General features: G+C 45.8%; 1 protein-coding gene across 1 annotated transcript; it reads right to left on the reverse strand.

Annotated features, from left to right (window-relative positions):
* Positions 1–542: 542 nt before the first annotated feature.
* Positions 543–9,933, reverse strand: KLHL38 (kelch like family member 38). The gene is made up of 4 exons (XM_054498670.2): positions 9,689–9,933; positions 7,680–9,030; positions 3,013–3,118; positions 543–2,132 (listed from the first exon to the last, which is right to left on the reverse strand). Exons 2-4 carry the CDS (start codon positions 9,027–9,029, stop codon positions 1,843–1,845), a joined length of 1,746 nt encoding a protein of 581 aa, XP_054354645.1. The 5' UTR covers position 9,030; positions 9,689–9,933; the 3' UTR covers positions 543–1,842.
* Positions 9,934–21,423: the final 11,490 nt, after the last annotated feature.

The following is a 21,423-nucleotide window of genomic DNA, read 5'->3' on the forward strand; positions in this document are numbered from 1 at the left end:
CAAGACTGATGGCAGATGCTTCCGTTGGTGGGGAGAGGACTTAGCCTACATTGCTAGGCTCAGACGGGCTGATCATGACCGGAGGGGAATGAAACCAGCCATGCAGGTCTTCTGTGCCCACAGCTGAGCAGGGCAGTGGTTCTCGACCCTGACTGTACATTTCAATCATCTGGGAAGCTTTTCAAAAAATACAGTGTTCTGCCCCCAGCCTCAAAGCATCCCTATTCATTTTTCTCGAATGGAGCTGGCCCCATTTTCAAACATCTTCCCAGATGACTGTGTTGTGCAGGCAGCGCTGAGAACTGCCGTTCTCCACTTCAGCTTATTCCTGTGTTTGGGACTGAGCCAGTGTGGGAGGCACCTCGAGATAACAGGAGCTATAGAGATAGTCAGCCCTGGCATCTGAGGGCAATGACTGCTGTAAGCACTGAAGGAATTTGTTGACTTTCCCCAGAAGAGCAATCCTCATAACACTGACCAAAATGAACATCCTGATTAATTATGCAGGTTTATAGCTCCCCAGAGGCTGCAGAAAAACATCATTTGGCACCAGAAACAAACTTTATTCTGGCAGTGCAGGATAATTTTACAAACATTAGATACTGAATTGTGCATACGTGTCTGGAATTTCAATGTACTACGTCCATAGAATGCAGAAAAACAAGGTCAGGGCCAATTTCTCACGCTGCCACCTGGACCAAGCAGTTCCAGGAATCCTCTGGGGTCTCTCAGCCCTCTTGTTCCGGATTTCAGTGGTGTCCTGGGCAGATGTGGTTTTCGTCTGGATTTCTCTCTTTGGGGAAATGCTTCTAACCCATTATATGTAGTTTGGATGGGCTGTCAGTGACAACAGGTAACCCCACCTCTGTCTGTGGGGATGTGGTCCAGGACTAGCCAGTCCTGGCAACAGTGATTGGCTCAAGAGGTAGACATGGAATTCAAAAAAGGGCCATAAACATTGTTTTTTAGGTTTAATATATGGATAATGGCAAAGTTCTCTCCTGAAGATATAAAGCTGGAAAATGAGTCTGGGTTTATCATTTGTCATTGTCCACACACTGTGTGGGTAAATGAAGAAGATTGCTAGAGAGAGAGGAAAAGCTAGGGAGGAGAGAGAGGAAGAGAGAGGGGAGACTGAGAGAGAAAGAGAGAGGGGGCAGAGAGAGGCAGAGAGACAGAGAAGAGAGAGAAGCAGAGAGGGGGAGACAGACAGACTCAGAGAGAGAGACAGAAACTGAGACAGAAAGGAGACAGGCCAGGCGTGGTGGCTTACGCCTGTAATCTCAGCATTTGGGAGGCTGAGGCCGGTGGATCACTTGAGACCAGGAGTTCGTGACCAGCCTGGCCAACATAGCGAAACCCTGTCTTTACTAAAACGCAAAAATTAGCTGGACTTGGTGGCACATGCCTATAATCCCAGCTACTCAGGAGGCTGAGGCGTGAGAATCGCTTGAACCTGGGAGGTGGGGGTTTCAGTGAGCCGAGATAGCACCACTGCACTCCAGGCTGGGCTACAGAGCGAAACTCCATCTCAAAAAAAAAAAAAAAAAAAAAAAAAGAGAGAGAGAGAGAGACAGAGACAGACAGAGATAAGGGAGAGAGAGAAATAAAGAAAGGGGAGAGACAGAGACAGATGGAGGTGGGGGAGAGAGATAAAAAGAGAGGCAGAGAAGGAGAGAGAGAGTTCTGGCAATGCAATGCCTAGTTCCAGGCCTCCCGACTCTGGTACCTCAGTCTTGTGAGCTCTCCCTGCAGCCTTTAAGGGTTAAGCCCTTTGGAGCTGGGTTTGTGTCCCTGGCAACAGAAAGCATTTTGACTAGGGCAGAAGGTTTCTTGTCGACCTCATGGGAGGGCAGATGTGCGGGGTATGCACTGGAGAGTGAGGCAGGCGTGGTCAAAGAGCTTGTGGGGCAGCTGTCCCTGGGATGTCCAGGTGTCCGTCTCGGGGTCGTAGCAATCGAAGGAGGAGGAGTCCTCAATGTTGCAGTCCGTGGTCAGCCGCCGCCCGCCCGTCACGTAGAGTTTGTTTCCCATCACCGTGGCCCCATGGTGCATCCTCCGGTCTTTCATGTCCGCACATTTGACAAATTTGTTGGATTGAGGGTCATAAGCAAGAATCCTCCTTGTGTAACCTGAAAACCAAATGACACATGCGCAAGCTCAGCATTGCTCATCTGGGACTGGAGGTCAGCAGTCCTGGGATGCGTCTGACTCCTGCCACTGCCTAAGGCTGAGGCTGGGGCTCTGAACTAGAGCGTGGGATGTTGAGCTAACCTGCCAAGGCCTGCTTTGTGGCAGAGTGGGGGCTGGCACCCAGATCTGTCTGACTCTAACCTTCACCCCAAGTTAAGGCAGCATATAAGCCATTCTTAGATTGGGAGCAGCCTCCTGATTCCTGTAACTTTCTCAGCCTCATTGGCCTCTTCCTCTCTCAAATGCCCACTCAAGAACTATGACAATCCTTTGGAAACTCAGAAGTGGGTTCCCCACAACAGCCCTATCTGGTAGTTACTTTTAGGATCCTCATTTTATGGATGGACAAACTGAGGCACAGAAAGATGTTTAACTTGCTAAAAAGTATATAGCCAGTTAGTGACAGAGCCAGGATTTGAGCCCATGTCTATCTGACCCCAATACCAGTCCTCTTAACCATGACACTATGATTTGATTACAGAGAAACAAACTATTAGTAGCTAATATTATAAGCAGAAGCAAACATTTTTTATTTACCGTGTATCTGGGATAGTGCTAAGTGCTTTAGATACACGAGTACATTAATTATCACAACAGCTCTGTGAGATAAGTATTATTTCATCCGTTATTTACAGATAAAGACAGGGAAAAACTTCTGGATGAGGAAAGAGTTTTGTCAGATTCTCCACGTTCTTCTGGTTGGTTGGATGTGCTTTTGAAAAGACAGTCTTGTAGAATAACATCTGTCTATGAGTGACCTTTTTTCCATGGAAGGTGCCAAGTTTGTGTCACGCCCAGTGATCCTCTGTTCAGACTCACCTCCCACAATGACAATCCGCTCCCCAAGCACCACAGCAGGGGCACACACGTTCTTGATCATTCTTGTCTCCATTTTGAACCACGAGTTTCTGGAAATGTGATAAACCTGAGGGAGAGACAGAATCATGGCACTGCATTTTAAAGTGAAATATTCTTAAAAAAAGACAGAAGTAGTAATTAAGAGGGTGAACTAGGAGAGAGATTTTTCTGTCTACTTTTTTCTGGTTTTAAAAATGTAGCTATTGTTAATAAACAAAACAGTATTGAAAAACAGGAAGAAGTATATTATTAAAAATTGATCTTATTGTGACCCCAGGAACTCGGTGGCTGTAATTCTATAGAATAGACCAAGAGTTTTGCATTGTAATATGTGTTTTACTTACCTTGCTTGGAACATGTTTTTCTTTTAATGAGAAATGAAGAAACTTCGGTATTCAGAAAACCAATGATTTTCCAATCATTTTTTATTTCTAGCTCATGTTTAAATTTCTAAATGTTCTAGTTTATCCAAGAAGGTCATAGAGCCAAGAATAAATCTGAGGCTAAGTGAGGAAGGCTTTTGAACAATTCATGCCCGAAAGTCATTACAGTCCTAGAAAAATGCAGCAGAGAAAGGGGAGAAAGACCAAAGCGAAGGGAGCAGGCTCTTTTGCCATGCTTTGAAACAGTGTGTCAAATCAACACCCCCGAAACATGTTCTCCTGTGAGTGTCCTCAGTTTAAAATCTAAATATCAAATGTAAATTAGTTCATTATGGGCAAAATTTAGCACAAGAGATATAGGATGAATTTCATATAAGCAAAGAAGGAACAAGAACATTTATCTACAGAGGAAAATGGCATAGTATTCTTCGCTAGAAAACCTTTTCCTATAAAATAAAATTACGAGGCCGGGTGCAGTGGCTCACGCCTGTAATCTCAGCATTTTGGGAGGCCAAGGTGGGTGGATCACGGAGGTCAGGAGTTTGAGACCAGTCTGGCCAACATGGTGAAACTCCATCTCTACTAAAAATACAAAAAAAATTAGCTGCATGTGGTGGTGCATGCCTGTAGTTCCAGCTACTCAGGAGGCTGAGGTGGGAGGATCACTAGAGCCCTGGAGGTGGAGGTTGCAGTGAGTTGAGATTGCACCACTGCACTCCAGCCTGGGTGACAGAGCAAAACTCCTTCTCAAAAAATAAAATAAAATAAAGTAAGATTACCAGCATTATTAAAGATGTCTAAAAAATCAGTTTACTAAATTTGATCTTCATAACCATCCTATGAGGTAGGTATTATTATTTCTTCCATCTTTCAGTTTAGACCACTGAGGCTCTGAGAGGTCAAATGACATGCCCAGGGTCATACAACTACAGTGAGTGGGAGGGCTGGTCTGACCAAGCCCAGAGTCCATGCTCTTCACCACCACACTCACGGCTCTGCCTGGAGCCATGAAACTGTGGTCTTTCCTGATGAAGGCTTTTGAGACTGGAGACCTCGTGAGGTCTCTGTCTGTCCTTCAAGAAGTCAGTGAATCCTGGAAGAGGCCAAGTGCTAGAGGAAGGGAAGGTCACAATGGCCGTTTCATCGGAAAATATGTAAGTGACAAACTCTCTGGAAAGTGGGATCCTTGGAAGAAAAGCAAACACTGGTTGCATTTTACTTGAATGAATAATTGCCTCCTGGCCTTTCTGTTCTCCTTCAGCTTTGGGTATGGCTTTAAAAATAGATTAAACATTTGCTCACCATGCTCGTAATACCCCAAAGAGGCTGGGGCAAGGATAACAAAGGATGATCTTTGACCAGTGAAGGAAGCGATATTTTGTTATGGTAAAGGATTTGCTTAATGCCATCCAGAAACAGGTAGAGAGAAGGCCAGGTGGAAAGGTACAGGTACAGTGCGATTTGCATCGTAACCCCATGGCAGCGTAGTTCTGAAAAGAACGCTTACACGCAGATGAACAAGCCTATGAAGAAAACTCTCAACCGGTGCCTGAAAATCCAACCTGCTCCATCAAGCAACTCCAGCCATTCATTTTAAACTGTATTCGAATGAGTAGAATGTCTATTTCAAAGCTAGTGCAAAGTAGATAAGAAAAGCATCCAAATGAATACTTTTCCCCTTCTCTCTCTTCTTAATTCTGAAATGCAAAAGGATCCCTCAGAGGTTTAATATTTTCTTGGCTTGGCAACATCTTGTTTGATGGTACTATACATTTCTTGATATGCTAGCTTGAAGCTTAAACTTTGAGTTTTATTCTCAGAAGGTCGATGGCAGTTTTGCAATGTGAAATAATGAACATATTTGTTGACTCTGTTTTGAAAAATAGAAAAGAAGGAGGGGCTCCAGCTTGACATGGAAGCACTTTGTTATCTGTATGGTGTGGTCAGAGCCTGGAGGGGAGCAGAATGTCTCCCCCACTTCAAGTAGAGGAATGGGATTTGGAACAGCGATTCTAGAAAGACTCGGAATCTGCCTGGATGGTCAGGGAGGAGCTGAAAATAATGGCTGGAGAAGTGAAGGCAAGAAAAAAATCTTCACTGGAACTGACCGAGTCCAAGCCATCACCACCCTTGCCTGGAACTCTAGAACAGTCTCCCAGTTCTCCTCTTTGTCCACTCAGGCCCCCTCCAATCCCTTCTCTACAAGGCATCCAGATGGAACTTCTAAAAATGTGAATGTGTTTTACCTTGTCCACCTTTCTTGAAAGCCTTCAATGAAGTTCTGTTCCTCTCAGGCTAATCCCAATTCTTTGACAAGGCCTAGAAAGCCCAGCCAGGCCAGCCTCATCTCCACAAATATCCATCCCTCAAGAAGGTTCCAGGATTTTTCTAGGAGGGGCTCAGGGGCTGTGATGTGGGTGGAGGAGGTTGCTCCCAGTAGCCTGAGAAGGGGGCTGATGGAGATCGCATGAAGACTGATGCCCGCCCCTAGCCAGCCCTCTGCACACTGCCCTTCTCCTCTTTGCTCTGTCTTGCAACTTCATTGTCCTGCTTTCCGCTGCCCAAGGCCATGGGCTGCACCTGTTTGTGCTTCAGGGCCTTCATGTGAGCTGCTCCCTTACCCAGGACCACTCCCGCTCCCTCAAGAGAAAACTCTGACTCTGGCTTCAGGAGGTGCAGGAGCTTCCTGCATCTCTCTCTAAGTTGGATCTTCCTTTACGTGCTTTCTTAGCACCCACCCCACCCCTGTCCCTCCCCTTTTATTCTCCATCCCCACCTTCCTCTCTCCTCTCCTGCCTCTCTGCTCAAGTCAGCTTCAGCCAACTTCACAGGGTTTGCTCCAACATTCCCTTAACCCTGGCACTCTCTCTGATTCTCTCTAGACCAGTGGTGTCCAATCTTTTGGCTTCCTTGGGCCACATTGGAAGGAGAGTTGTCTTGGGTCACACATAAAGCACACTAATACTAATGATAGCTGATGAGCTAAAAAAATCGCCAAAAAAAATCTCATCATGTTTTAAAGTTTATGAATTTGTGTTGGGCCACATTCAAAGCTGTCTTGGGCTGCATGCGTGTTGGGCAAGCTTGCTCTAGACTGGTTTAGGGCATCCCGTCTGTGCTCTTAGAGCACCCCTCTCTTCAGCGTCTGAATTGCAACTGAGGGTTATGTGTAAATTGCTGGGTCTCCAGGCCCTTCACAGTGGTTGGTGTTCAACATAACTCTCATAAATGAGCAAAGTACATCTCGTGGGTGCTTCTGATTATCTGTAAAGGCGGGCTCAATATTCACGTTCTGCAGAGATTACCAGGAACTTGCATAAAGTTGGAAAACACTTAATATTCTGAAATGTGGCCTTTATTGATCATACTTCTCAGACAGCTTGTTAGTGAAATTAATGTCTGCTGATCATTAAAAGTAGGGGTTTCCCAACCTGGCTGCACCTCAGAGTCTCCTTGGGACTTTTGTAAACCATACATTTTAGGATCTCACACAAAGATATTTTGATTCAGTGATGTGAGGTCAGGTTCCAGGGGATTTGGTCACAGAGGTGTGGACCAAGGCTTGGGAATCTTCTTTTAAGGCCTTACTGACTTGAGTTAGAAGCATCTGCCAAATTCCTATGGGACTTCACTATCTGACATTCAATATGCTCTATAATAACTTGAATTTTTAGATATATATTTTTCTCATCAAATGAAGATAAACTCTGTGCATAGGGATGGTATTTGATATCCTTTGTATGTATTATTCTTGCACAAAAAGAATTCATAAATTGAAAAAAATCTTGCTGAAAATCCTTCTTCCCTCCCTCCCTTCCTCTCTTCCTTCCTTACAAATAACAAGTGTTTGTATGCGTGTACATGGGTGCACATGTGTGTGCATGTATGCACGTATTCATGTTCGTGCATATGTATTAATGTGTGCATGTATGTGTAGATATATGTAAATGTGTGTATGCATGCATGAATTGTATATTTGTATGCATGTGCACATGTATGCATGCTGGCATGTGCATATATGTGTGCATATGTGTATGCATGTATGCATGAATATACATTTCTGCATATATGTGTGCATGCATGTATGCATATGTTTGTGTATATGTGTGCATATATATATATTTACGTGCATATGTGTGTTTGTTGGTGTGTATGTATGCCTGTGCATGTGTGTGCTTGCCGGTGTGGGTGTGTCCATGCACACATACTCATGCAGTTACGTGATGGGAAGAACCGGCCATTTACCTGGATAAGGCGCACAGGGTTCTGCATGATGTCCTCTCCTCCAAAGAGATAGAGTCTTTGGTCTTTCACGGCGACTGCGGGATGGAGCACCCCCACGGGCATGCTGGCCATACTCTCCCAGACATTGCAGATGCTGTCATACCTTTCCATGGAGCCCATGAGCTCCTGCCCTTCTCCAATCCCCCCGATGGAGAAGATGAAGTTCTTATAGGCAGTGCTTCTGTGGGAGTAGCGGGCCACCAGCATGGGCTCCCCCAGCCTCCACTGATTGAGTTTCAGGGAGAAGATGTAGACATTGTGACTGACCAGGCTCCTCCCTGAGCTGACAGCCATGCCCCCCAACACATAGACGCTGCGGTGCAAGGTGACGGCAGAGGCCTTGTACAGCCGTGTCGGGAGTTTGGCAAGGCTCTGCCATTGGCCGGTCTGTTTGCTGTACAGTAGGACGTCCCTGGTGGTCTGCTGGCTGTCCTTCCTTCCACCCAAGAGGATGAGGAAATCTTGGTAAGAATTTCTTGGAGGGACATGCAATAGGAGTTTGCAGTCTGGGGCGCTGGTGCCACACAAAGAGAACATCTGTCTCTTGGCGGTCTCCAAGATGATCTGGCATGCAGGTGAGGACTGCAGGAGGGCATCGTTGGCGATGAAATGGTGGAAGAAGGCCGGGTGGATGTACTGCAGCCTGACCTGCTTGAACAGTTCCTGTATGTATCGCTTCCGGGCCTGGAGGTCATGCTTGATCCAAACCATGAGGGCCTCAAACACCTTTTCCTCCTCCCCACAGAGCCCATCATCTCCGAGATAGTCCCTCAACTCCAAGGCACAGAGCTCCTTCAGGTCGGCTGACGCGGCCACCTCTGGGAAGGATGTCAGTGCCACCTCCCTGGCTTTCTTCTTGAGGGTCTCGCAGCTTAAGACTTCTGAGAGTCTGATCATGCCCAGGCAGTTGCTGGGGGCCAGCTGGCTCTGCAAGTATGAGGAGCAGGCCTCAAACAGCTTGGGGAACTGTAGCATGGAGGCGGCCTCCATCACGGGGAGGACATTGTCAGCGGCGATACGTGCCTCCCCCGTGTACACGTAGGAGATGATCTGGTCCAGGGTTGGGGGGTCAATGCCTTTCAGCTGCACTTTGGCTTCACTCTTCTCCCGGAAGCTGCTGCAGAACATAGCCCTGAAGTAGGGGCTGCTAGAGGCCAGCACGTTACGGTGGCAGGGGATCTCCTGGGCACCGGCACAGATGCTCACATCAGTCAGGATCCTACTTTGCCTTAAGCAGTTGAGCTGCCTCAACAAGTCAGAAGAGAAGTCCTGGTCTTTGAAGAGCAGCCCATCTGGTGACTCCTTGTCCATCCTACAAAGAGGGAAGGAAGCCCCCAGAGTCAGCAAGAGTCAAATCTTTCTCAGCTGCATGTGCTGGAGGGTTCAGCTGCGGGGACTCCAAGACCAGTGCTCCTATTCCATTCCCCATGATGTTTGTGGATGTCACCATGGATATTGTGTAGGGAAGATTGGAAAGGAAGGCTATATACATCTCACACCTGAGCCCTTTTGGGTTATGGTTATTTTCAAAAGTAATAGGCAAATAGTATCTTCAGCTAATCTGAGAGAAACAACCAAACAAACAAACTAAAGTTGTTGGAAGTTACTCTGTTATCAGAAGCTGAAATGTTAGTCTGAAGCAAGATAACAGTCCATGCATTTGACCAGCTGAAGTTCATGAGCCTTTTTCCAGACCGATGGCATATCTGTTATTGAGTAACAGATGTCTAAACATCTCTTTCTGGGTGTCAATCATTCCCCAAGGATGATACTCTGGAGGTGTGGCCCTTGGGTCACTGGACAGAAAAGAGGGAAGAAAATGGAGCTTTGATACATATATTTAAATATGACTTCATTGAGTCTTGTTTTAAAGATGGAATAAATAAAAGGAAAGACCAAACAATCCCCTGGTTTATTGGATGACACCTGGCTGTCTACTTGCAGAAGAAATAAGCATGAGGGACACTTACCTTGTTTTGCCTCGGTGACATCCACTGGTGCCTGGTCTGGCTTATCCCCCCGGAGAGTTTCTACCTCTAGCTCCGAGGGAAACCATAAACCCCAGGCCTTTCTTCCAGTTGGCAAATGATTTGTCCTGGGAGATTTCTGGATTTGTTTATGCTGAAGGCACTTTCATAGTTTTCTAGAGCTTTGTGCAAGGACTGCTGGGCAGGGAGACAGTGTATACATTCCAGGGCTAAGAATAGTTGCATATGTACTTTCCACTGTTATGACATGTGACTTTCCAGTTGCCTTTTGCAGCAACCCGAGGGCCTGCAGGGCCGGCGCATGCCCACATGCCTTGTTTCCTTGGCAAGTGTTTACATCGGCAAAAATAGATCGGGAGGAGCAGCTTCTCTTAGAGAAGACTTTGCTGTCTGCTTGGAACCATCCCGAGTCCCCTGTCCTAAAAGTGCCTGGGAATTCTAGCCATCTGTAAACAGGTTGCTGTGACCTGTGGAGAGTCACTGAAGATGGTTCTGGGCCACAGTGAAGGTGGCAGGTGGTGACAAGGGAAGCCAGAACATGAGCCTGTGGGTGCTATTCAGTGGATCTCTATTTCCCACCATCTGCCTGGCAGGATCGCTGGGGAGAGCTGTGATTTCCTCCTCCAGGATCCTAGGTGATGAAATCCATGACGAAAGTTGTTGTTTTTTGTTGTTGTTGTTGTTGAGCACCCCAGGGTTTCCAGACTCCTGAAGGCCCAAACCTTTGTCAGGTCTCCTTACTCAGGAACCTCTGATTGACAGTGGCAAGGACGAGCTCCTCCTGTCACGTCTGCCTCTCCCAGACACGTGCTGATTGCTCTTCAGCTGGCTTTTTATAGTTCAGACTTCCTTTTCTGTCTTACTTTTCCATTTTGTCTTGTCTGGCAGCTTGAGCTAGAGGCAGGAGGCAAGGCATATTGCTTTAGGGAGAGAGAGAAAGAAGACGAAGGAGGATGAGGAGGAAGAAGAAGCAGGGACAGAGGGAGGGAGAGAGAAGAGAGGAGGAGGAAGAGGAGGAGGAGGAAAAGGAGGAGGTAGAGAATCGGGGGGGGAATGATGATAGTGATGTGGTAGGAGGCAGCTTTCAATAACAATCAGAATCACGAGAGAGAGTGAGGGGGACCTCAGGTCTGTCCTGCCCCTGCCTTCAGGGAGGTCCATGATTGTCTTAGCCACAAAAGGCAGGCAAGCCTGACTTTGTCTCCTACTCAAAGTCTTGCTCAACTAGTGCAATGGCCTTCCATGCATTTTTTTTTCCTTCGTTCCTAGTACTTCTCTCTCCAATACATCCACCCTGTCTCCTCTGGAGCAGCCCCTGGAAAGGCAACTCAGAATTTGCCAGTCCTCAGCATCGGGCCCTTCAGTGGTTCCCCATGTTTGCAGAACTCCTTAGCTGGAATTGGATTGGTGTCCTGTCTGCTTCTGGAACCATATCTACTGCCACTCATGTGTGGTAGTCTAGCTCCTTGAGACACTTACAGATCCTTGTATGCATCCGGTCGCTGTTGGGGAAGCTGGGCTGGCCTGGCCTTTGGAACACCACAGGGCAGGGTGGAAGGAAGAGGGTCTCTCATTCACAGTTGCAGATCGTAGAGTGAATTATGCCCAAAAGAGTCCAGAAGGTCAAGGCCAGGGAAATGGATCCAAAACATGTTACTGGGGCCACGGGCCCAGAGGCCAGAATTAGGAGCAGGAGGCCTAAGCTAAGGGGGTCAGAGACCCATGGAGGCACAAGCAGGGAGCAGGTGAGAGGAGCTGTTCCTCTGTATGTCCGAGTTGGTGAGCTGTGCTGGTGACATAATAAGTGAGTAGCCACATTCCTGAAAGAGCCCAGGGATCCTCTGATTCGTACTCTATCCCTTTCCATGAGCTCTTCCCCTCTGCTCACTCTATCATTTTCACTGTTTCTGTTCATCCTCCAAAACTTGGTTTGTGTTATCACTTCTCCGCAAGTCTTTTTACCCCTCTCTAAGACAATTAATTTCACACTCCTCTGTGCAGTTTCCATTCTTCTACATACCTCTAAAGGCATGCCTCATACCTCACTGAGATTATGTTTACTTCCGTGTGTCTCTCTTATTAGAGTGGAAGTCTCTTGGCAGCAGGAATCTTGACTTCATTGTAGCTCTATTCCTAGCACCCAGCACAGGGCCTGGCTTATAGGGGGTGAATTTCATACAGTTCCTGCATTGAACTGGAACAGAATGGAGAATGGGGAAAGAGAGGGAGCTTTGCTGGATGGACTTCACACCACCATCTGCTGTGCCGGTTTAGTAGAGCTGCCATGTATGGCTTACTGCTTAGACTGCCCTGCAAATGTGCTCTGGAGCAGCCCTGATTATCCACATAATCAAATCCAATAATGTGATGAAGTGAAAAGTAAAACACTTGTTTTATACTGCAGTGCAAGACTTAATTTCAGGCTGGGAACTGAACTGAAGTCCTCCCAACGCCAAAGCTAGCATTCTTGTCCTTGACCTCGGAGTGAACATGAGGAAGAAATAACTTCCTTAATGCTCTGAAACGCCTGCATGATTTCTCTTCCAGGCAGCAAGCAAGCCAAGGATTTGTTCTGAGGGTAATAGGTAGGGGCTCCTAGGAGTGAATTAACACAGCACTGTTCCCTGGGAAGGATCTTGGATTTTCCCCTACATCCCCTTACTAATTAAACCTTCTGGAATCCAGCCCTGTCAATTGTTCAGATATATCTTGGTGTGCAGCATCAATGTCTGACCAACTTTACTAAATCTTTTGGTTTCTAATGTTTAGGAAAAATAGGCCCTGTTTTGTTGGCCTGGCCTACCAGGAGGATCCTGGTTCTACGTCAGATGTCAAATGTCAAGACACAGAGTCTTGGTGTTCAACATGGCAAACACACACATATAAGCCCAAGCTTGACCCAAAAAAGCATCTCTACCGCCCACATTAGCCCAACCAGCCCATTCATGGGTTTATTTCTCTCAGAGAGGTTTATACTTTTTGTCTTAACTTTCATCTAGAAGATGTCTTAGTCTAGGGCCTGAACATATGGCAACCTAAAAGAAATGAGATCAATGAGGACATTTAGCTCATTGTCCCTCCTTTTTTTGTTTCTTCTGAGACAGGGTCTCACTCTGTGGCCCAGGCTGGAGTGCAGTGGCATGATCATGGCTCACTGTAGCCTCCAACTCTGAGGCTCGAGTGATCCTCCCACCTCAGCCTCCTGAGAAGCTGAGACTACAGGCATGAGCCACCACATCCATCTATTTTTTGTATTTTTTATAGAGACAGTGTTTTGCTATGTTGCCCAGGCTGATCTTGAACTGCTGGGCTCAAGAGATTCACCCACCTTGGCCACCCAAAGTGCTGGGATTACAGGCATGAATCACGGCCCTCCTTTTGATGAAAGTCAGTATCATAACAAGTCAAGGCCTGAACTTTGGGGGCAGAAGGGCTGGGGATAATCTTGACAATTTCCCCTCAGTATTCATGTGGTCTTGGGTAAATTATTTATATTCTTCCAGCCTCAGTTTTTCCATCTGTTAAGTGGGGATAACCATCCTTGTCACAGTGAAAGAATGTACGTGCAGTATGCAGTAAAGTGCCTGGCACAGTGTATATTCACAGTAAAGTATGGTCAGTATCATATTATTACTCTAAAATTAATCTCATTAGATTCCAATGGGTCTTGGTGCCTGGTTTTCAGTGTGTCAGTTGGTCCCCTGTGCATTCTAGCATTTTCCTTTTCCTTGAGCAATTGCTATGTTCCTCATGATCTACTTAGCCTCCAGGAGTCCTGGGATTCAGTCTGGGCTCTGTTGTCGACTAGCTGTGCATCTTTGGATGAGTCACTTAACCTCTCTGCACTTATTTCCTCACCTGGCCCTTCTAGTTCATCTTCCTGTGGTTTGTACCCTGAGGTGTTCTCTGCAATCTGTGGCGTAGAACAGGGACTGGGAGAAGCTGAGACTGAGGGATGAGGGCTCTTCAGAGCTTCCTCACGGCTCTGGCCTGAAGCCAGGTGCAGAGAAGAAACCTAAGTCGAGCTCCCAGTGGGTGGCCTTGATGAGTTTGCCCTTGTAAGTCAATCCGGAAAGCCTTCATTTTCCTCCTGGAGTTTTGGATTGCCATGGTGGGCACTTTGACTCAGGAGGCCTTGGTTTCTTTCCTATCTGGATGTGCGGGGTCTGGGTCCCCAAGGAAAGGGCAGGCTGGGTCCTGTCAGCAGCAGTTTTGACAAAAACAACTGGGAAGCTATAAAACACTCTCTGCCACAACCCCACCCTCAGTCCTCTCAACCCACTCGGGGCCGTGCTCCCCACCTGCCCCTTCCGGGAGAAGTCCCCTCACTCTAGTTATGAACCATAGCTGTGGTGAGTTCTGTGTTTCAAGGATGGACAAACATGCACATAAAGGCCCTTGTGGTGCTGCGGTCTCTCTGGAAGGCTGTCCCCTGCCAGCATCAGAGAATCTCCTGTTCCCACAGGTGGAGAGAAACATGAGGAGCAGACAGGTAAGGTTGCAATTAACTGAATCATTATAAGCTGTAGGAAGAAACCTGGGTCTTGATATAAGATTTTAAATGTTTTTAAGTATAGTGAGAGCTTGTCTATCTGTGTCTGTGTCTATCTAGCTGGGTGTGTTTTTTCAGCAACCCGTGGAAAGCTGAACAAGGACTTTGTACTCCAGACAAAGGCAGAAAGGGGGCCTGCTCCATGAGTCCAGGGGTTGCCATGACGACTGTCCTCCAGAAGCAAAAATTTTAAGGCTACTCTGACTAGGCCAGTAGTGCAAACGACTGCATTCCCGACTCTTCCTCCACCCTGCTCCATCACCAGAAAATATCTTCATATTTTTTTCCCCTGGGGAGAATAAGGGGGAAAAAAAGGACAACAGAGATGACGTCAGGACGGCTAGCAGATTGTTGGTATAACCCGGCTGTCTGCCCCCCTCTTTCTTCCTGCAAACTAAAGTCTGACCTCATCCATCATTTATGCCACAGATCAGCTTTCTGGGCTCTCAAACTGGGAAGAAAGAAAGAACAGGACCAAGGATGCTTTCTTACTCTCCTGTTTCAGCACTGTGAGTCACAAAGAATAATACACTGTCTTGGCCTTTCTGCTCCCCAGGACCAGGCTTTCCCCCTTGGTGAGATAGGCATTTAGGCAAAAACATCACCCCCTCCGCCACTCAGGAATGGTTTGGCAATTTGCTACCAACTTGTGGGATAGAAGGTGGGAGGCTTACAGATGAAGGACTGACTGGGAGGGTAAATTTTATTACCTTAAAGTGGGATTAGTTAGGATCTCTATGGGAAATGGGAATCAAGCAAGGAAGCGTCATTTATCCATCTATCCATTTATCCATCTATCCATTCATCCATCATCCATCCCTCCTCCATCAATTCATCATCCATCCTTCATCCATCCTCCCTCCATCCATCATCCATTCATTCAGCCATCCATCCATCTTCCATCCATCATCCATCTATCCATCCATCATCCATCCATCCATTCATCCTCCATCCATCATCCATCTATCCATCCATCATCCATCCATCCATCCTCCATCAATTCATCATCCATCCTCCACCAATCCATCCATCCATCCATCATCTATCCATCCATCCATCCATTCATCCATTGTCCATCCATCATCCATTCATCCATCCATCCACCCATCTTCCATCCATCCATCCACCCTCCATCCATCTATCCATCCATCCATCCTCCATCAATTCATTATCCATCCTCCACCCATCCATACATCCATCATCTATCCATCCACTCATCCATCCATCTGTTGTCCATCCATCATCCATTCATCCATCCATCCATTCACCCATCTTCCATCCATCCATCCATCTTCCCTCCATCCGTCTATCCATCCATCCTCCATCAATTCATTATCCATCCTCCACCCATCCATCCATCCATCATCTATCCATCCACTCATCCATCATCTATCCATCCATATATCCATCCATCCATCTATCCACCCATCCATCTATCCACCCATCCATCCATCCATCATCTATCCATTCATCTATCATCCATCCATCCATCCATCCATCCATCCTCCATTCATCCAGCATCTATTCATCTATCCATCCATCATTTATCCATCATTCATCCATCCATCCATCCATCATTTATCCATCTGTTCATTCATCTATCTATCCATCCATCATCCATCCATCCATCCATCATCTATCCATTCATCCATCCATCCATCCATCCAGCATCCATTCATCCAGCATCCATCCATCCAGCATCCATCCATCCATCCATCCTTCACCCATCCAGCATTCATTTATCCATTCATCCTCCATCCATCATCTATTCATCCTCCATCCATCCATCCATTTATCCAGCCATTCATCATCTATCCATACATTCATCCTTCATCCATCCATCATCTATTCATCCATCCATTTATCCAGCCATCCATCATCATCCATCCATTCATCCTCCATCCATCCATCATCCATTCATCCATCATCCATTCATCCATCATCCATTCATCTGTACATACAGACTCTAGAGGATCAGACAAGGTCTCGGTCCACACAGAACTTACAATCTTGTAGGAAAGACAGACAAATAAATAATTTAAGTGTCCAAATTGTTCTGTAGGAGAGCCTTCCCCAACCTCCCTCCTTGCAATCTCATCACCCTCCCACCATGAATTCTTGGTAACCTTCTGGAGAACTTTATACATATATCTTTATACATAGAGATCTCATATCACCTGAATTTTTGTCATGTGCTTCCATCTCTCTCTCCTATTTTAGGTTTTAGCTCTTTGAGGGAAGAAATAAACCTTAGCCCTCTGCCCCTTATTAGTAAAGACAGAGATGAAATATAATAGAATTTGGTGACAGAGTCTGACCCTGGAGACTTTTCTTACTTCTTTGTATTTTTATAAGTGTCTGTCTTTTAAGTTTTTCCAAAAACATTTTTTAACCTGTTTTTCTAATGATCAAAAACAAAAGTAAAGAAATATTTTTTGACTCCCTGCTAGTAAGAAAACAAATCTAGAACACTTTTATTTCTTCCCATTTTCAGGCTTTTATGAGAATAATCTGGGGTTTAAGGCTTGGATTACTGTCATCAAATTTTATATAATGTGTCTTTTAAGAATTACTTTGCTATTTGCTTTTATTTATGACAATTATTTACACTTAGCTCTGTGTTTGGCTGATTTACACCTGAGCTGCCAGTTTTTTTATGCCACAAGTTTCTCATTCTTAAATGTTTAATTCTGATTCATCTTTGAATAGGAGTTCATTAAATTGCAATTTATTTTTTGAGACAGGATTTCACTCCCATTGCCCAGGCTGGACTGCAGTGGTGTGCACTTGGCTCACTACAACCTCCGCCTCCCAGGCTCAAGCAATCCTCCTGCCTCGGCCTCCTGAGTAACTGGGACATAAGCACGCACCACCATGCCCGGCTAATTTTTGTATTTTTGGTAGAGACAGGGTTTCACCATGTTGCCCAGGCTGTTCTCAAACTCCTGGCCTCAGGTGATCTGCCCACCTCTGCTGATATTGCAATTTTTTAAAGGAATAATATAGGCGAGGTGTATCTTCTGAATCCTCAAGAATCTCCATCTCCTACCACCTATGAGTAATAACTTGGCTTGGTATAATAGTTAGGGGTCAAATTTTTTTCTTCAAATATTTCTAGAAACTGCTCTTCTTATTCTGGAAAAGCTGAAGTGCTGCAGAATAGAAGTCTGCGAATTGAGTGATTTATAGCCTTTTTTGTTTGTTTGTTTTTATGCTGACTCCACTCCGACTTTGAGGAGGCAGAGGATCCCTTGACATGAGCACTCTTCACTGTCTTCCACACCTTGCCCTGTTCTGTGCTTGAGAGTTGCAGTCTCTGAAAAATATGGTATGGGGTGTGTGTGTGTGTGTGTGTGTGTGTGTGTGTAACACTGTACTGTGGTTGCCTCAAAAGATGTCACCTGTGTAGTAGAGAATAGCTGGTCAGTTTTAAGATTGTTTTTAAGATTGGTCTATACTCTGGGTCTCTGAGTCAAGGAGCAGGAGTGTAGAAGAAATGAACTCTCTCCTTACTGACTTTCTGAGAATGGAGGTCCTGTCCTTCATGAGGCAAAGTGTGAATAGGTCATGCACTATGGCTCCTGGACCAACTGCATCTGCTTTCCCACTATTCCAATAACTCCCAGATTCTGCTGAGGTTTTTTTTTTAATCAGTCTTACTTTCCCTGGGGGTGGTGGGTGTTCACTATTTCTTGTAAATAATGTTTGGTGGCAAATAGGTGCTACTAGAGAGACACTGTTTTGTATTAGAACACCAGCTTTATATCTTGTTCTTGAGGTTAGATCCTCAGAACCTACCAGGATGCAGAAGCCCCTTGGATAGATAAAGGCTTCCCTTGTCATCTCTTTACTTTTGCTGACACCTGAATAATCAAAAGGTAGAAGAAAGTGTGAGCAAAAGTAAACATGGTTGATTTGGTAACCTCCATTCCTAGGAAAGCTTGCCAGAGTCCCCAGGGCTTGGGGTAAGGAAGTAGGGAGTATCTCCTTGTGTTTTCCATTCCAGTGGGCAGGCCAGTGCAGGCCATGGAGTTTCAGACATGAGCTGGAGGTTGGAGAGTCTGCTATTTAAACTTTTCATTCCACCCAGTGCTTTGCCAGTTGCCCAAAGGCATTGCACAATATTGGTAGTAATAATAGAACCAGGAATCTACCATTCCGCCTGGGAGACGTGCACATTGTTCCACTTGTCATCTTCAGAATTTTCTTCAACACAAGTGCCTGAAGGGAGACTTTCTTTATTTGTGGCTCCTAAAGTACAGCGTTATGCAATGGGGTGTGGGGTGGGGGTAAGCTGATGACATGACTGAGTGTCCCAGATGTCAGTGGATGTTCCTTCAGAAATGATTGTATAAGAACACTATACAATCATAGGATAACCTTTTCTGAAACTGGGAGAGCCACCAGGTCATATCAATGGATTATTTCATTCCAACACAAAATGATTGAACACCTCCTACACACCTGTTACATTCCCTGCCCACAGAGTTGTTTGGAGAGACACACAAAGATCCCATTTTTACCATGCTATACACTAGCCCTCTCTTCTGTCTGAAATCCCCTCTCTCCCAATTAGAGCAGATAATGAGTTAGACAACAATGGAAAGGAATGTGCAGGTTAAGGAGGGGAAGAGATTGTTCCAAGTGGTGTTATTAGAACATGAATTTTCTCTAGAAAGAAGGTTCTGGTGCTGTGATTAGCTTGTCAGATGAGCTGGTTGGGGTCTGCAAAGGGGCACCTTGGAGAGGTAAATGGAGCAGTACCGAATCTGGGCCAGGCCTGGGGTGTTAAGGTGGTATTTCTCTTAGCACAATGCCTCTGAGGTATTGAGGGAGTGCTGGACAGGGAGGGTGGTCTGACTTGGTGTTACCTCTGGATGGGAAGGAGGAAATGGCATCAGAGACAAACTCTTTTGCTTCACAGCTATCCCAAGCTTGTCCAAGGACCCTTTTTTTGTTTGTTTTTTGAGACGGAGTCTCGCCCCGTCACCAGGCTGGAGTGCAGTGGCACAGTCTCAGCTCACTGCAACCTCTGCTTCCCAGGTTTAAGCAATTCTCCTGCCTCAGCCTCCTGAGTAGCTGGGATTACAGGCGCATGCCACTACGCCCAGCTAATTTTTCTATTTTTAGTAGAGACAGGGTATCACCATGTTGGTCAGGCTGGTCTCGATCTTGTGACCTCGTGATCCACCCACCTCGGCCTCCCAAAGTGCTGGGATTACAGGCATGAGCCACTGCGCCCGGCCCCAAGGATCTTTGAAAAACATTTTTTCTCCTCTCAGTGCATCACGTAAGGTGCCTAGATATTCTGATTAGGCCTTTCCCTCTTGACGTTTCCCCACAAACATTCTTCTTGTGTTCTCTTCTTAGGCCGTTTCCCCTTCCTAACCTCCACCTCCCACTACCTCCCCATCTCATTTTCTCCTCTTGCTCAGCCAAGTTATTATTCGCAAAACCACTGTCCTGTTATCCCTTCTATTATCCCTCCTCAAGAGGAATCGACTTTTCTGGACTTAATGGCCCAGCCTCCTGATTCCACTCCTTTCCCTTTCTTTCCATGGGCACATCCAACTGCTCACAAGTGGGGGTGGCTTTATGGAAAGGGCCATTTCTCTAGTTACAGTTCCTGCATGGAAGCTGCCTCTGGCCAAGGCAAGACATCTCACAGGAGAACCAATGGACGGTCTATGGACAGAACCAGTTCTCTAGGGGCAAGGCAAGAGTAGAGAGCCCCACATGCTGAGGGAGCCAGGTGTTTTTCAGGTGAATTTACTTATTAAACTGTGAGTCAATAATCCATGATAACCAATTTTCTAGTCTGTGTAGAGGAAGAAAAGTGATCTTTGAACAAACCTAGGTTGAACAAAGTGTTGCCACTTACTCATCAGGTACCTATGAGTACTTTACATTCTCTGTATTATTCAGTCTTCATGATTATTCTCATAATTTTTATGGGTAATAATAATTTTTATCCCTCATGATTATTATGGGGTAGGTTATATTAAGGTTTTTAGTATGTCTCAAATATTGCACTGGACACACTTATGTTAAAATTGTCTCATCATCTCATATTCAAGTTTAAGTGCATATCCTGTGTCTTTGTTTGCAAAACCTGGCAGCCTTCCATGAAGCCCATACTACAAATGAGGTTAAGTGACTTGCTTAGGGTACTTGATAAATGTTAGCTTCTTGCTCCTGTTCTTCTCTGTCTCCACCAATCAAATGGTCAAAAGAGAGGAAGAGGGAGAGAAAGATAACATTATTTAAAGCGAACACACAAGTTCTGCCCTTCTGCTCATTTGCCATTTCATTAGACGTTTTCACCTATTGTCAGGAGTGTCCTGGCGACACTTAAAATCAGTAGAGGGCACAGTGGTGATCAGATCCTTTGGTTGAATCCCAACCAGAATTTTGACCTTTCTGAAAGGGACATGGCAAAGTGGAGAGCCAGAGGCCTTGGCTCTCACAGCCATGAATGCTGGCCCTGGCTCTGGTATCAACTCAATCCATGAACCAGGTCACCTCTATTAATTCTTTTATGAGTTTTGTCTTCTTTATTGAAAATCAATGATGGGAATACTGACCTCCGTTCTTCACTGGGGCCATGTTATGCAACGTGGTGCAGCATCTGATGCCAGACAGACCTGGGTTTCAATCCCAGCTCTACCACTTACCAGCTGTGTGACCAGGGGCAAGATACCTAATCTCTCTGTGCCTTGGTTTCCTCGCCTATAAAATAGAGATAAAGATAGTGCAAAATAGAATGAAGGCTGCGTGGTGTTGAGGCAAGGCTTACTAATTAATTCTTTCACTCAAATAAGCACTCATTGAAAACCTGGTCAACCCCTCCTGTAAATGTTCGGGGGCTGTGGATGAATGCCTAGCTCTGTTCTAGAAGAAACTGGGGATACCAAGAGAGCAGAAAATCTGATCTATGCTCTGGAGGACCAATGATCCCATAGGAAGAGACCAATTGTACCCAGGTGAAACAACAAGACAATAAAATCAAGGGCATGATGATTCAGTGTAAGCTCAGGCATGATGCTAAAGAGGTCATGAATAGTGGCAATGATGTCTCATGCTTTTATACCCATGCAGCTTTATACCAAGGTCATGCACAGACATTAGAGGTGAAGTAAGGAGTGGTCTGAATGAGGAGGAGCTG

This window comes from Pongo pygmaeus, chromosome 7 (genome assembly GCF_028885625.2).
Source record: "Pongo pygmaeus isolate AG05252 chromosome 7, NHGRI_mPonPyg2-v2.0_pri, whole genome shotgun sequence".
Classification (NCBI taxonomy): domain Eukaryota; kingdom Metazoa; phylum Chordata; class Mammalia; order Primates; family Hominidae; genus Pongo; species Pongo pygmaeus.

Bases quoted from the DNA above. Each gene is read 5' to 3' on its own strand.
- KLHL38 (XM_054498670.2), bottom strand. From the start codon at position 9,029: ATGGACAAGGAGTCACCAGATGGGCTGCTCTTCAAAGACCAGGACTTC. The intron at 3,119-7,679 runs GTAAATGGCCGG...TCTCTCCCTCAG, and splicing joins ACCCTGTGCGCCTTATCCAG to GTTTATCACATTTCCAGAAA. The intron at 2,133-3,012 runs GTGAGTCTGAAC...TTTGGTTTTCAG, and splicing joins GCGGATTGTCATTGTGGGAG to GTTACACAAGGAGGATTCTT.